Source organism: Dromiciops gliroides, chromosome 2, assembly GCF_019393635.1.
Source record: "Dromiciops gliroides isolate mDroGli1 chromosome 2, mDroGli1.pri, whole genome shotgun sequence".
In the NCBI taxonomy this organism is placed as follows: domain Eukaryota; kingdom Metazoa; phylum Chordata; class Mammalia; order Microbiotheria; family Microbiotheriidae; genus Dromiciops; species Dromiciops gliroides.
Window position 1 is genome coordinate 432,835,812 of NC_057862.1, and position 16,503 is coordinate 432,852,314.

General features: G+C 37.3%; 1 protein-coding gene across 4 annotated transcripts in view; it reads left to right on the plus strand.

Moving 5' to 3' along the window:
• The window catches only part of CAMSAP1 (calmodulin regulated spectrin associated protein 1), a 134,195-nt gene that overhangs the window by 69,467 nt on the left and 48,225 nt on the right, over window positions 1–16,503 (plus strand). For 3 of the 4 annotated variants that reach the window (XM_043984513.1, XM_043984511.1, XM_043984512.1), the window contains exon 3: window positions 2,296–2,458. In XM_043984513.1, coding sequence (XP_043840448.1) covers window positions 2,296–2,458 — 163 coding nt within the window. Of the gene's footprint in view, window positions 1–1,128; window positions 1,361–2,295; window positions 2,459–16,503 lie in introns of those variants that run through there. The other variant, XM_043984514.1, reaches the window with a different exon arrangement.

Consider the following 16,503-nt stretch of genomic DNA (forward strand, 5'->3'; position numbering starts at 1 on the left):
CTCAAGGATTCAACCTTATGGCAGCTACCCACTGTGCCTATGTGTCTCTTCCCACCCTCTGGACCTCAGGGTTCCTCACATTCCAGACCAGCCCCCCCCCCCCCTTGACTGGTCAATGGCTCATTTCTAAGCAGACTGCTGCTGTCGTTTCATTGAGATCTAGACTCTGTTGGGCTGATTTAGAATTGGAAGGGATCTTAAAGAGCTAGACATGTATAAGGGTCAAATAATTTCACTGTTTCTCAAACTCCTCATCTATGAAATGTGGATAGACTAAATGTGAGGAAAGGTCCCTTCCAGTTCCAAATCTACAGTCCTATGATCTACAGAAAGGAGGTAGTCCTGAGTATAATGGGAAAATAACTGGATTTAGAGTTAAAGATTCTGGGTTTGAATTCTAGCTTTCTTATTGTCTTACGGGAAAATGACTTCCCTTGAATAGCTCTTGTTTTCACATCTGTAAAATAAGAGACTAGATGATCTCTTATTCTAGCCAAGTCTCAGATTTTATGAAAGAGGCAAATTTGGGCTTGATGTAAGGAAAAACTTGCTAACAACTAGACCTATCCCAAAGTGGAACTAGTCTGCTTCTGGAGGTAGAGGGTTACTTACTGCTTGAAGACCTCTGAGGTCTTCAGGCAAATGCTGGATGGATGATCCCTGGTCAGGTATGTCGTGGAGGGGAGTTTTTTTCCAGGTATACGTTGGACCAGATGGCTACTGAGGTGCATTCCAACTAAGAAATTCCGATTCTGTGAAACGACTGGATGGGCTTGGTCAAAAGCACAATCCTTCTGGGGAAGACAGCTAAAAGACAAAGAGATAGGGATGGCAAGCTCTTATAAAAAGATGCAGAGCATCTCCCTCCTCCAACCCTCAAAATAATTTCTTTTCCAAGGCTGGCTCCTACATTCCTGCCCTTGAGACATATTAATCTCTGGGACTTCTTTTGCCAAGCCGTCATCAGGGTAAAGACTCTGGTAAAGGAGCCTTGGCTCGCTCAGGCACCTGCAGAAAGGAGAGGGGAGGGGGGATGAGGGCGAGGACGACGACGGTTGGAGAGCCCTTGCGCGGTCCGTACGGCGCCTGCGCAACTGTCCAAACGCTTTCCCATTCTCGGTGGAACCGTTGGGGGCGGCCCGGAGCGGCCGCTCGCGAGCCGCGTGCGCGAGCGTCCCGACTGCGCGTTCTCTGCCCCGTGCTCTCGGCGCGCGCCCTCCCGCACCCGGTCCTCCCATTTGCCCCAAACGACCGGGCCCCATCGGGCAGTCCATTCTCCGCCCGCCTCTCCCTGGCCTCAGCTCTCGGCGGCGGCCTCAGGATGAAGCAGCAAAGGCGGCGAAGGCGGCGGCTGTGAAAGGTTTGTGAGGAGGCTGAGGCAGGGAGGGCCCCTCCGAGACCCCCCACCCCCCACCCCGCCCCGGCTCGGCCCTTCCCCGCTCCCGGCTCGGCCCGGGCTGGGCTCTCCCAGCGCCCCCAGCGGACCGCGTCGTCTTCTCCTCCTCAGCCGCGCCCGCCCCGGGGCGCTCCGGCTCTGGCGGCACGGGTTGCTAGGTAGGCCTCGGCGGCGGGGCGGGCGTGAGGAGCAGCGGCCAGGGGCGGGGAGGCTCCCGGCTGTCCGCCCAGCCTGAAGGGAGCCGGCGGCCCCTTGCCCACGGGAGCCCCAGCCTCCCCAGTCTTGCTGGGGCGGGGGCGAGTCCATCACTCCCTTCGTTCTCCCCGTGCCTCGATCCTGGCGCACCACGGGGGGCCGGCCCCCACCGTGAGGGCCCCCCTCCGAAAGATGTGTATTTGATTGGGATGCAGAAGGCAGTGGTTTGTTCATTTATAGGAAAGTGGCAGGTAGAGAGAGCCACTCGCGAGTCCTTTTTGTGTGTGTGTTTGTCTCCTCCACAGCTCCTCCTCCCACCTTTATTCGTGATAGGTTTCCTTGTGTCTATGCCTTTTACAATGGAGATGATCCTTGCAAAAAATGCACGGTTGATACAATGGGAATGCAAGGTGGCAGTACTGCAGAATTTCAAGATGCCGGTATTCAATACCGGTTTGTGTTATTTTAGGTTTCCTCTCCCAGTCTTGAGATATTTTTTTCCTTTTTATCTCACTCTCAAGTATTTTTTAAAAAATCATAAGATAATGGCATTTCGGGGAAAAATGGGGTTTTAGCAGGGCATATGGCATTGTACCTACTGTATTTGAATGGAACGTTTAGAACTGATAGATTTTTTTTTTAGGGTGGGGGTACTTGCTACCGGATTTGATTTCTCTGTCCTTATTAAAACTCATCTCTTTTAGATGGTGGATGTTGATGTTTCTGCTGGTGGAGATAGCACCAGGAGAAAAATGGAGGCCCTGACCGACAGTGCAGTTGAAATTGTCCCTTCTGAGCTCTATGATTCAGCCAGGGCGAAAATAGCTGCTAATCTACAATGGATCTGTGCTAAAGCCTATGGAATAGGTATGATAATTTTCCAAAATTCCTTATCTTTTTTTTCCCTCCTGTGGTTCCTGATCCTGTCTTTTAAAATAATATGAGATATGGTAATACCTTACAATATCAATATAATCATCTTTTCTCACCTCCCATGCAAAATAAATACAGGGAAGGAGAAACATCAGCATCTTGCCTGGTTGCTAATCTGTTGTTAGTGAATTATATGTACTTAGAAACATAGCAAAATCTATTAACTTGAACAAGAATGGTCCCGTAAACAGCCTTTCATCAGTTCATCACCTCCCAGCTTTGAGCCCTTACAACCCCTATTGCTCTTTTTTTTTTTTTTTAAAGTGAGGCAATTGGGGTCAAGTGACTTGCCCAGGGTCACACAGCTAGCAAGTGTCAAGTGTCTGAGGCCAGACTTGAACTCAGGCACTCCTGACTCCAGAACCGGTGCTCCATCCACTCCCTATTGCTCTTAAACACTATTCCTTGTGGAGTGATTTTTAACAGATGAGTTCCTAGACCTTTATGCTTAAGTTTAGCAGAGTCTGATGCCCTGAAATTTGAAGAATGTGGAGCTAGGTTTTCTGAAGCATTGAATAATTATTTCAAAAATACCATTGCATCTTCTTTTTGCTGATAAGTAACAAATTTATTTCCTTCATCCTGAAATACAGAAGGAAGGGAACATTCAGTATTTGAAGATGTATATCATTTAGTAACTATATAACATTGACAATTCCTCTAATTACAAGAACCTGAAAGGAATTTATACAGCTTTTCTAAGGCATGTTAAAACCTAAAAACTTAGAAATTGAACCTTTTGTTTATAAGTCTATAATTTCCTAACTAAAGCTTGTATCTTAAAATACTTCTTCATAATGACTAACCTTAATTATTATCTTGGGAAATAAGGCGACTTTGTAATTCAAAGTCTAGTTTGCTAAACCCTTAATAAATCTGTATTGACTTCATGTTCTTAGAACTTGGCCAAGCAAATTATTCTTAAATTCACTTCAGACTCTAACATACTTATTTATAAAGGCAAATGGATAGAGGATGGGACTTGAAGTTAGGACTGGGTTCAAGGTCTGCTTCAACACATAGAGCTGTATGATCACGAACAGATCATTTAATCTATCAGTACTTTAGTCAACTCAAGAATGTAAGTCATAGAGTTACTGATCTGTATTGATGAAGGAAGTTTATACACTGGTAGTTCCCCACACTTATGAAATCATAGGTCACCACCTCCCTTTCCCAAACTTAACACTATTTAGTTTAAGTTCATCTATTGAAAAAAGATTTCTAAACAAGCACAAATCAATATTCTCCTCCTTCCTCCATATTCAGAATTTTATGACTCAATTTCATTCCTTTTTAGTATTTTTTGAAAAATATTTTTGCTTTAGTAAAAGTATTCCCTTTTAAATACTAAGTGTGAAATCACCTTAAAAAATTATGATCTAGTTTTGAAAACTTGATGAACTGGCATTCTGTATGTGACAGTATTTCAGCAATTTGGAATTGAGATCTTGTATAACAGCTACAGTTATTAGTCATGAGTACAAACATGTTTTGTAAGTTGTAGGGATTAAATATATGCCCTATTTTGTTTCAAAATGCTTTCATTATTTACTGATTTTAAATATTGTTTGTTTTACAGCTACTGAAAGTGACTCAGTTTATTCGATTAGAGATGGGGAAAAATGCTTTGTTTCCCTTACACATTTATCTTTATGGCCTAATATATTTATATATCTAAGAACTCTGGAGATGTCATGCAAACTTAAATAGTTGTTTGAAAAACCTCTCCCACACATTTTTCTCCCAATTCCTTCTACAGTGTGAATTTTAATTTTAGTTTTCATTTAGTGTCAGTACTTAACATAGGAACTTGTCAGCATTTCAGTAGTGAATAATATGTACAATCATTTCTTTTGTTATTTCTTGGATTAATTTATATAATTTTATTCCATTATCAGGTATCTCTTAATAAATACTTGTTAACCTTCTTTATAATCTTTTAATAAGATATTCTTAAAGCTGATACATTTTGAACTTGTTAAAACCTAGACATTTGGAGTGTGGTTACAAAATGAAGGGATGGGATGCATGCAGTAATAACTTAGTAAATATTTGTTGAATGAATGAGTGAATGAAAATAGAAACCTGAGCCAGAATTGAAGGATGGAGACTGTCTTACAATCTTAGATTGAATTGCCATATTTCTTGTAGTATTAGACTGATGTCATTTTGTAGTAGCCTTACTTCTAGGAGTATGCACATTGTTTTTTCATTCATTTGTACTTGTTCAGAAATCTTTTTCAACAGAGGGACTTAAACTTTACTTATATTTGGGAAAGGGAGTTGGTAAAATTGAACTTTTTTTTAACATTTTTATAAATTGGGGGAGGCTAATTCAAACAATTGAAAAAACTTCAAATTTTAAGGTTTAATATGAATTGTACTCTGTATTGCATATTATTTTACTGTTTATCTCAGCATGTGAAATTATGTATTGCTGTCAAGTTTAGAGTTTGGTTCTTTGAATGAATGATTGGGGGAAGCCTTTCATGGTATCTTGTACATTTCTTTGAAAAAAATTTTTTTTTTTTGTAGTTTATGGAAATAATCCTTAGTATTTTTAGTTCTCTATACCACTTAGATTTGGACCTTTGAATTGAGGAATTTTTTAAACTTATGGGTTTTTGTGATGCTATCTTATATGAATATAACAAATGTTACTTGAATATGTTAGAAAATTATGCAGTAGAGAGATGAAATCAAACAATATTCTTTAAACTGATTTATTTGCTGTTTAGTTGAAAGTATATTGAAATTCTATGGGAAGACTAATTTGAGGCACTCTTTTTTAACCTCTTGTGTTGTCATCATTCCTGTGTACCATTCTGCTAACCAGTGCATCTGTCATTTGTAGTAAATAGTTAGAACTACAATGGAACTCTGCCATTTCTAATGCCTTGGATTAGCCTCTCTAGCATATGGTTTTACAGAAACATTTAATTTAGTTTTTGTTCACTATTAATGCCATAGCTAAGAGTAGTAGATCTTGTTGTTCCTTTATTTTTTTTCCTTTTGTAGTTTGCTTGGGTTTTTTCCACTCTTTTCCTTTTGTTAAGTCTCCTGTCTTTTTAATAGTGGCTTTATGCCATGTACCTAATAGGGTGTCCCAAAAGTCTTAGTGTACTTTAAGCTTTACTAGCTTAAAAGTGCACTAAGAATTTTGGGATAACTTTGTATTATTTAAAGGTAACATTGGAGATGTTGAAAATTGTTCCTTTAGGAATTGCTAAAACCTATTAATTAAACTAGAAAACGTTGGCATTTATAGGGATAACTTTATGTAGGAATAACTTTAAGGGATAACAAAACATAATTTATTCTAATGGACTTTTCTCTCATTTTCTGCTTTAAATTCTTTGTACTGTTCATATATTAATAGCATTATATTTTGTGTGTGTGTGTCTTATAAAATTTAATAGGTAAACAAATTCCTATTTTTTCAAATGTGAAAATTAGTGTAGAATCTTAGAATTGAAGCCAATCCATTTTCTTCATTTTACACATGAGGAAACAGACCCAATAAGGTTAAATGATTTGCTCAAGGTTACAGAACTTAATATTATTTATCTCTAGCATTTCATCTCTGTTGAGGTGATTTGTTTGTTTGTTTATTTTTGTGGGGCAATGAGGGTTAAGTGCTTGCCCAGGGTCACACAGCTAGGGTCAAGGGTCAGAAGCTGGATTTGAACTCAGGTCCTCCTGAATCCAGGGCCAATGCTTTATCCACTATACCACCTAGCTGCCCCCGTTGAGGTGATTTGGGAAAAAAAATCACCCTTTTGGGAAGGGATTCTTACCTTGGATTTCAGGTCAGGACCTGAAGTCAGGAAGAACTGAGTTCAAATTGAACTTCAGCTACTTACTAGCTGTGTGACTTGGGGTCAGTTACTTCTTTTTGCCTCAGTTTTCTCATCTGTAAAATGGGAATAATAACACCTACCTCCCAGGGTTGTTGGGAGGATCAAATGAGATATTTGTAAAGAGTGCCTGATGCATACCAGTAAGAGTTCTATTATTATTATTATAGTACAAATTTGTTTTCTTAATACTTTGATAACTATTTCATCATAATTGTTTTCCTTTGCAATGCATCTATGTGTTTTATTTTATACTTCTAAAAACAGCATTCTGAGAAGGTATGCATCACCTTTACCAGACTGCCAAAACGGTCCATGACACAAAAAGGTTAAGTATCTCTGATACACACACATATACATACACATGCTAGTATGCTAGTTAGGGCATCAGTGAGAGAATGAATAAAAATTTTGTCATACAACATAATTAGGGTTAGAGTTAGAGCTCAGAGAGTGTGAATTTCACAGTATCATGGAATTTGGGAGTTGGAAGGGACCTTAGAGCCATCTTATCTAAGTAACACTTTGAAGGAATCTTTACTCTGGTGAACCAGATCTCAAGACAGAACTAGAACTAGTATCACTAAGATGGGCGACTGCTTGTGGTACAAAAAGGGATACTTGTTTATATTACTTTTTAGAAAAACTTATTTTTAATGGTAGAAAATTCTTTTCTGTATGACACATAGATTTATTTTGTGATAAAGCAAGAAGTCTTCTCTAAGGTCTCTCCTAGTTTTGATATTCTTTAATTCTAAGTTAAATATATGACAGTGAAAGTTTAAAGTCTTTGGGGTTATGTCTTTTAAACACTGCCTGGTCTGTTCTGACTATTCTTTGACTTTCTCTTGCATGTCTTTGTGGACTTAGATCAGGGACTTGGAAGACAGATGCTTAGGGAGCCATCTGTAGTTGGTGATAGGCACAGAGAGCATGTTGGAAGATCTTAAGGCAAGGGAGTGTTAATGAGTTGAAGTGACTGATCATAGCCTAGGCAAGGTAGAGAAAGGGTTAAGTGTAACCAGAAGGGAGTTAATGGACTAGTTTTAGGGATCATGTGAATGGCAAATAGGTTTAGTAAATTCAGGGGAGTCAGAGGTGACTAAGGGGGATGTAGCTGTAGAGGATAGTGAAGTTCTTTCTTGTGATAGAGACATGATTTACTTAACACATTTTCTGAAGATTTGCTTGGGATTTAGAAGACAGCCTTTAATTTAGGAGCCAGATAAACTTTTTGTCTTGTCTTTATAGTTATTTCCAGAAAAAGACCCCCTCTGCTTCCTCCAGATTGAAACTTCCTTTTTAACCACCCTGCCACATGAAAGGGCAATATCTGATAGCAAGGACTCCTGTTTATACAACATTCTTTCCTCTGCCATGAAGAGGGCAGTATTTTTCATTATTTGTTGTTTGGGATCTTTTAGTGATCATTGTAGTCATTGTAATAATTATTCTTTTGGTTCTGCTTCCCTCTGTATCATTCCATACAAATCTTCATATGTTTCTCTGAATTCCTCATAATCTTTTTTTTTTTTTTTTTTTTTTAGTGAGGCAATTGGGGTTAAGTGACTTGCCCAGAGTCACACAGCTAGTAAGTGTTAAGTGTCTGAGGCTGGATTTGAACTCAGGTCCTCCTGAATCCAGGGCCGGTGCTCTATCCACTGCGCCACCTAGCTGTCCCCCCTCATAATCTTTTACTGTATAATATTCCATTAAATTAGTATACCATATTTCTTTCAGCTATTCTTGATGGTCACACACTTTGTAGTAATTTGCTACATGCTACATAAGCCTCTAACTGAGGCTTACATAGAATGGATATGGATATTTTGGTTCATACTGGATACTGGATCTTTGTTTCTGACGTTTTTTTCTTTTTTGCATTCTCTTGGAATATATGCCCAGTGGTGCATTTGCCGTGTCCAAAGGATATAGATAATTAAGTCACTTTTCTTGAATGGTTTCAAACTGTCATCCAGAATGATTGGACCTGTACTACCAGTAATATCAGTATGTTGGTACTCTGTGCCTTCCCATAGCTTTTTGTATATTGACTTTTGTTTTTGTTTTTGTTTTCTTTTCCAGTTTATAAGGTGTGGGGTGCTGTGTTCATTTGCATTTCATTTACAATTAGGGATTTGAGGGATGCTTTCACATGGTGATTTATAGTTTGCAATTATTCTTTTAACATCTGTTCATAGCTTTTGAATGCTAACTTATTTCATAATGGGAGCCAGACATTATTCAACTTCTAGGAGAAGAAAATCAAAGGAATAAAGAAAGGAAATCTATTACTTCAGTGCATTGGTTTCTAATTGCAGGTTGAGATCCAAATTATAGTCACTGAATATATAAAAGATTCTTAAAGGATTCTTTGAAAAGAACAGAGAAGGAAGCAGAGCACACCTGGCTAAGACATTTCCTGGGTCATGTATAGAATTGTGGGAGGAAGTTGTGTCCATTCACTCTTATCTAGCCTTATCTATCTATCTCCTCTGTGTGGAGCTGGGGTCAGAGCAGGTATATGTACAATAGATGAGAAAACCAAGGTGCCTTTAGGAAAACCTTCACTACTGTCTACATTAAGTGTTGATTTCTGTTTCATTAGACTTCTTTTTAAGTTGCCATAATATTAAAATGTGAATGAGCATGAATAAGAAAACAGCATACTTTTGTAGGTATGCTCTTCCCCATTTCTTGGGGTAAGAGTTGTATTAAAAACATATGGTGCTGGGGCAGCTAGGTGGCGCAGTGGATAGAGTACTGGCCCTGGAGTCAGGAGGACCTGAGTTCAAATGTGGCCTCAGACACTTAACACTAGCTGTGTGACCCTGGGCAAGTCACTTAACCCCAATTGCCTTGCCTGTCTATCTATCTATATACATACACATACATACATACATATATATATACACACACACACACACATATATATATATACACACACATACACATATATATACACACACACACACACACACACATATATACACGTATATACGTATATACACACATATATACACGTATATACATGTAGGACATGTGACATCTGGAAATTTTTGAGTTCCAAATTAAAGAGATTAAAGAAAAATAGTCTGGATTAGTCAACAAATACAGGCAGTTCCCAATTTATAAATGTCCGTATGTACATGTGGCTGCTATTCTCCTTTACCTCATAACTACTTATCTTGTGGGAACTATTGTGGGAAAAATTGGGTGCTTTAGAGAATCTATAAGCCTAGAAATAGAGCAAGGGAAGAAGCTGTGAAAAACAGCATAGTTAGGGTAATTTATAGCATTTAGAACTGGAAGGGATTTGAGACAATATAGTCCAGCCCCCTAATTTATTGATGGATTCTTTTTGAGGCTCATATAGAATAACTTGCTAAAGATCATATATAGCTAACTTGTTTCTTTTGTAGTCCCCCTTCCCCTTTCTGCCTAAAGATAGTATGTTCTGGGGCGGCTAGGTGGCGCAGTGGATAAAGCACTGGCCCTGGATTCAGGAGTACCTGAGTTCAAATCCAGCCTCTTGACACTTACTAGCTGTGTGACCCTGGGCAAGTCACTTAACCCCCATTACCCTGCAAAAAAAAAAAAATAGCATGTTCCATACTGTCTGAATTTTTTACTTCCTTTTGTTAGGATGCCTCCAATAGTACTAACTAGAGATTGATTTTACTTAATAGGCATCATCTTAAAAAATGAAAAAGTTCTGTTGAATTAAATGAATAATAAATCTGTTATCCTTTAGTGAAAATTTAGTATACTTTTCATTGTACCATGTATCTTTAATTCTGTGAGAAAGATTAGAGGACAACTAGATAAAGAATAACCTAGATCACTGTATATCCAAATTGTAATGTGTGTGTATATATAGTAAAGAATTTGAAATTTTTTGTCATTCTGAAAGAAGTTATTCTGAAGTAGGTTCAAAAAGCCCTTCATAAGGCAAATAGTTTCAAATTTGATTGGAGGGGAATAGTTATCCTTTTTTTTTTTTTTTTTTGGTGAGGCAGTTGGAGTTAAGTGACTTGCCCAGAGTCACACAGCTAGTACAGCTAGTAAGTGTTAAGTGTCTGAGGCCAGATTTGAACTCAGGTCCATCCTGAATTCAGGGCTGGTGCTCTATCCACTGCGCCACCTAGCTGCCCCTTTTAAAAATTTTTTAATTTTTTAAAATTTCATTTATTTATTTATTTATTTTTGGTGAGGCAGTTGGGGTTAAGTACTTGCCCAGGGTCACACAGCTAGTAAGTGTTAAGTGTCTGAGGCCGGATTTGAACTCAGGTACTCTTGACTCCAAGGCAGGTGCTCTATCCACTGTGCCACCTAGCCGCCCTTGAAGCTATTTTCAGACTCTTTAGGAGGATATTTAGAATTAATAGATTGAACAAAAAAACAAAAACAAAGAATTAATAGATTGAATGATTTTTAATTACTTTAAGGCATGTGGTTAACACTTTAAGATATGTGGTATATGTTGTAAAAATGCTTGGAATAATTTTGTTTTGAAAAAATTATGTTTATAATTTCAGACTTTATTTAGACTGTATTTTCTTCTTTCTCAATGATAGAGAACACTGGATTAAAAAAACAACTGTACTTTTCATTGTGTGTATGTACAGTTATGGATGTTTAGAATGATCCACTTTTTATGTTACTACTTTGTAGTATACTTGCTATACTTTGGAAATTTGGGAGATGGTAGGTTCTTTTTGAACTTTTAAAAGTTGTCTCAATAATGGGAATATTGGTCAGGCCTTGTTATAATATTGTTTAAATTAAAATATTGTCAAGTGGCATGGACTCTAAGGAATCTCTAATACTAAGATTTAGCTGTAAGGAGGAACTTAATGAATTTTTGGTTTGATGCTGGTATTTAATTTTGATTTCAAAATTAGATTTTCAGTTCAAAGGATGTTTGGAAAAGGTAGATTATCTGCCCCCTCCCCCAACCCCCCAAAAGAAGGCAGGAAGTATGATATCCGTCATATATACAAAGTCATGCAAAATGTATTTCTATATTAGCCATGCTGGTGGGAAGAAAAGCAAAAAAAAAGGAAAGAAAGTAGAAAAAATGCTTCAGTTCACCAGTTCTCTCTCTGAGTAGATAACAGTTTTCTTCATGACTCCTCTAGAAATTGTCTTGCATCATTGAATAGATCAGAATAGTCTTTCACAGTTGACTGTAGTTATAATATTGCTGTTACTGTGTACAGTGTTCTAGTTTTGCTTACTTTACTTTGTATTGGTTCACATAAGTCTTCCCAGTTTTCTGAAACTGTCCCTTTTATCATTTCTTATAATAGTATTCAATCACAATCATATACCATAACTTGTTCAATTGATGGATATCTCCTCAGTTTCCAGTTCTTTGCTATCACAAAAAGAGATAGCTTATACTTTTCAAAGTGCTTTTGTGTATATGAACTCATGTGAGCTTCCCAGGATCCCTTGAGATTACTAGGGCATGGGTCATCATCATCTTACCAATAGATAAGGTCACATATCTGTTTAATGCCATTACTATATCTATAAAACTATTCAGATTTTTAAAACCAGTATTTTATTTTGTTCATATTCCTTATATTGATCCTGTATTAAATAGTATATTTACCTTCAACTATACGCTATATTAGTAGTAGTACATTGGATAACTAGTTAGTTATGAATCTGTGCCAATCTAGGGGATAATAGCTACCAGAAGCTTGATTGGATGATAAACCTAAATTGAATGAACCTCAAAAGAGGAATGGTTACTGGGTGGTGATGGTAGAGGGAGAGCCTGGAATTGGCAGTGGGGAAAACAAGGAGTATTCCAATTTCTTTACCAGGACTAGGGGATATGAATGAAAGTACAATCATTTCCAGAAAGGGTGGCCAGAGTAACTTTTTCATTAGGATGGAGCCAGGTCTCTGAAAGTGCAAGAATATAAAAAGAATAAGAAAGGAAAAATGGGTTTAAAAATTTTTTTTTTAAATTTTGAAGTTTGTTACTTTTGGAGCAGGCATTCCAAAGAGTACAGTGGAAGGGGTGAGTAACTTTGGAGTGGGAGGTGGAAGTTGATAGTAATAAGGGTGCTGGCAGTGGGGAGATTGAGAATAAGATTTGAACAATGACAGTTAGAGGTTCAGACTTACTGGCATGGGGGAGGGTAAGACCATATGGGATTTAGGCAGGTCATTATCATTAGGGAGTTTGTGTTAGGTGGGGATGGAATTGTAGGCCACTGTATTGTATATAGCTAGAAAGGGATGGGGCTGTATGGGTACAAGTGAAATAGCTGATAATTATATTTGAACAAAACTAATCCACATATGTCCTGTGTCCAGAACTGTATGTTTCGTTTTCAGCTCCTTGAGTCTATCACTCCTCTCTCAGGAGGTTGTAGCATGTTTCATCATCAACCCTCTGGAGTTGTTGGTGTGATAGTGTATTGAAAAAGATTCTTAAATCTTTCCAAGTTGTTGTTTTTGCAGTATTGTTGTCTTTGTATTCATTATTTTCCTGGTCCCAGGAAGACCTGAGTTCAAATCTAGCTGTAGACACTTTTGGGGGGGGTGGGGGTGAGGCAATGGGGGTTAAGTGACTTGCCCAGGGTCATACAGCTAGTAAGTGTCAAGTGTCTGAGGCTGGATTTGAACTCAGGTCCTCCTGAATGCAGGGCTGATGCTTTATCTACTGTGCCACCTAGCTGCCCCTAGCCTTAGACACTTAACAAGCTGTGTGACCATGTGCAAGTGACTTAATCTCACCTTCAGTTTTCTTAACTGTAAAATGGTAATTAATAATAGTACCTATCTCCCAGTCTTGTTGGGAGAATTAAATGAGATAGTATTCATTTAGCACATGCTTGTACAAAGTGGGTTAAGTGCTCCTTTCCTTCCTTGTTTCCTTTTTTCCTATGTACCATAATTTTTTCAGCTATTTCCCAATTGATGGAAACCCCCTTTGTTTCCTGTTCATTGCTACAAAATGCTGCTGTAAATTGTAAATATTTTTGTGCACATGGGTCTTTTTCTTCTTTTCTTTGATTTCTTTGAGGCATATTAGTGGTATTGTTGAATCAAAAGTGTGTACAATTTAGTGATATTTTGGGTATAATTCCAAATTCCTTTTTTAGAATGGCTTGACCAATTCACATATTGAGATATTTAATATATTGACTTTTTTTATAAAAGTATTTTATTATTTTCCAGTTACATGTAGAGATAGTTTTCAACATTTTTTTTTTTTTCAGTGAGGCAATTGGGGTTAAGTGATTTGCCTAGGGTCACACAGCTAGTAAGTGTTAAGTGTCTGAGGCCGGATTTGAACTCAGGTACTCCTGACTCCAGGGCCGGTGTTCTATCCACTGCACCATCTAGCTGCCCCATCAACATTTGTTTTTATAAGAATTTTAGTTTCAAATTTTCTCCCTCCCTCTCCTTCCTCCCCATCCCCAAGACAGCAAACAATCTGATATAGGTTATATATGTATAATCACATTAAACATATTTCTGCATTAGCCATGCTGTGAAAGAAGAATCAGAGCAAAAAGGAAAAACCTCAAAAAAGAAAAAGAAAAACAAAAACAAAAACAGAAATAGTATGGTTCAATCTGCATCCAGATTTCATAGTTCTTTTTTTCTGGATTTGGAGAGCATTTTCCATGAGACTCTTGGAACTATCTTCGACCATTGTATTGCTGAGAAAAGTCAAATTTATCACAGTTGATCAACACACAATGTTGTTGATACTGTGTACAATGTTCTCCTGGTTTTGCTCATCTCACTCAGTATCAGTTCATTCAAGTCCTTCTAGGTTTCTCTGAAATCTGCCTGCTCATCATTTCTTACAGCACAATAGTATTCCATTGCATTCATATACCACAGCTTGTTCAGCTATTCATTCCCCAATTGATGGGCATCCCCTCAATTTCCAATTCCTTGCCACCACAAAAAGAGCAGCTATAAAGATTTTTGTACATGTGGGTCCTTTTCCCTTTTTTATGATCTCCTTGGGAAAAAGACCTAATAGTGGTATTGCTGGGTCAAAGGGTATGCACAACTTTATAGCCCTTTGGGCGTAGTTCCAAATTGCTCTCCAGAATGGTTGGATCAATTCACAACTCCACCAACAATGCATTATGGTGTTCCATATACATATATTGACTTTTGTTTCTTCTTCGCTGATATTTATGTCTTTTTATGCCTTCTTTGTCTTATTGTTATTGGTAACATTCCTAGAATGGTGTCAGATAAGGGGAGAAAACCAGGCACCTTTGCTTTATTCTTGTATGTATTGGGAAAGCTTCTAGTGTCTGCTCATTGCAAACAATGATAATTTTGAGTTTTAGATATGTACCCATTATCATGTAAAAATGGCTCTTCTGTCTTTGTATTTTGTAGTGTTTTTAGCATAAGTGAATGATGATTAAAAGCTTTTTCTGCATTTATAAAAAATGATGTGATTTGGGATGTTTTTCTTTGTAATATAATTATGTTAACTATTTTTCTGTTAAATCAAACATGCATACCTGCTATAAATTCAGCTAATCATAATTGAATAATTTTGGAATATATTGCTGATGTCTTAAGATTTTATTTAAAAAAATTTCAGTTGATATTTATTAGTAGCATTGGCTTATAACTTATTCTTTGGTTTAGGACAATTTTTCTCATAAGATAATTTTGGTAGAGTGTTTTCTTAATTTTTAGGAATAATTTGAGTAGTATAGGTTTAGTTCTTTAAACATTTAATGAAATTCACCTGGAGATCCACTTGGACCAGGGTTTTTTCCCTTTGGTAGTTTCTTTACTGGGCAGTTAGATGGTGCAGTAACTAACTAACTGGGCTTGGTGTCAGGAGGGGTCCTTTTCATGAGTTCAAATATGGCCTCAGACACTTAACTAGCTGTGACTTAACTAGCAAGTCACTTAACCCTGTTTGCTTCAGTTTTTTTCATCTGTAAAATGATCTGGAGAAGGAAATAGCAAACCTCTCCAGTGTCTTTGCAAAGAAAATCTCAATTAGGGTCATAAAGAGTTGGATATGACTGAAAAACAACTGAACAACAAGATTCTTTTACAATTAGTTTGATTTCTTTTTTATAACTCCTTATTATCTTTTATTTGTTTATATTTTTATAAATATTCCTTCATTTATTTTAAAATTTTAGTTTTGCTGACATGTTTGTATATATTAAGTTATGATAATTCAATAATTCTTTGTTGTGATTTTACCTTGCTGAAATTATCAAAACAAAAAATGATTTTTTCCTCCTTTTTAATCATTAGTGAAGGGTTTATTGACTTTAGTATTTTCAGAGAACTACCCTTTAGTGTTATTTAGCAATTCTTCAGTCTTTTTAGCTGATTTGGGAGTTGAAGCTGTTATCTCAGAATGAAGTTTTGAGTTTCTGGACCATGGATTTAAAATATAAGAATGATAAGTTCTTTGCCAGGGATGAATTGTATTTAACCAAGTGCATGTAAAAGCATTTTCTTGGAATATTGCAAAGGTAATCAGCCTTTAAATTAAAAAGGTAGGTGCAGGGCGAAAATTGTTTTTGTAAATCTTTAGGCTTGATACCACAGAGCATAGGAGGAGAAATAACAACAGAAGAGAAGATCAGAAATTTAAAAGGGATAATATCCCCAAGGACTGCCAATAGTACAACCCAGGTGTATAACTATCAGTTATCAGTTATAAAAAGGATGTATTAGAGATCCTGATCCAACGGGGCAAAATTAACATCGTAGGTATTGCTAAGACGTAATAGGATGCTGATCATGACTGAAAGTTGAGTTTGAAGGAGTGTACCTTGAACCTTATTTAAAAGGACTAGAGTAGATAAAAGGAGAGAATTTATATAGTTGAGTATATACTTATTTGAGGAAATCTAGTACCCTGAGGGGTGAAATGTGGAAGAGAGAATTGGATGAGGATTAGCAGACTTAGAAACAGAAGTGATAATGTTGTATGGGTATACTATGTATTACATGGATAGAAAGGGTTAGATGAGGAGTTTGTAAAAAAGATTTTGAGGCTTATTTGTAAGCATGATATTATAGTGATAGGGGTCTTCAGCTCTCTGAACATTTCTCTGCTAGCACTCTTTCTCTGCCAAAATC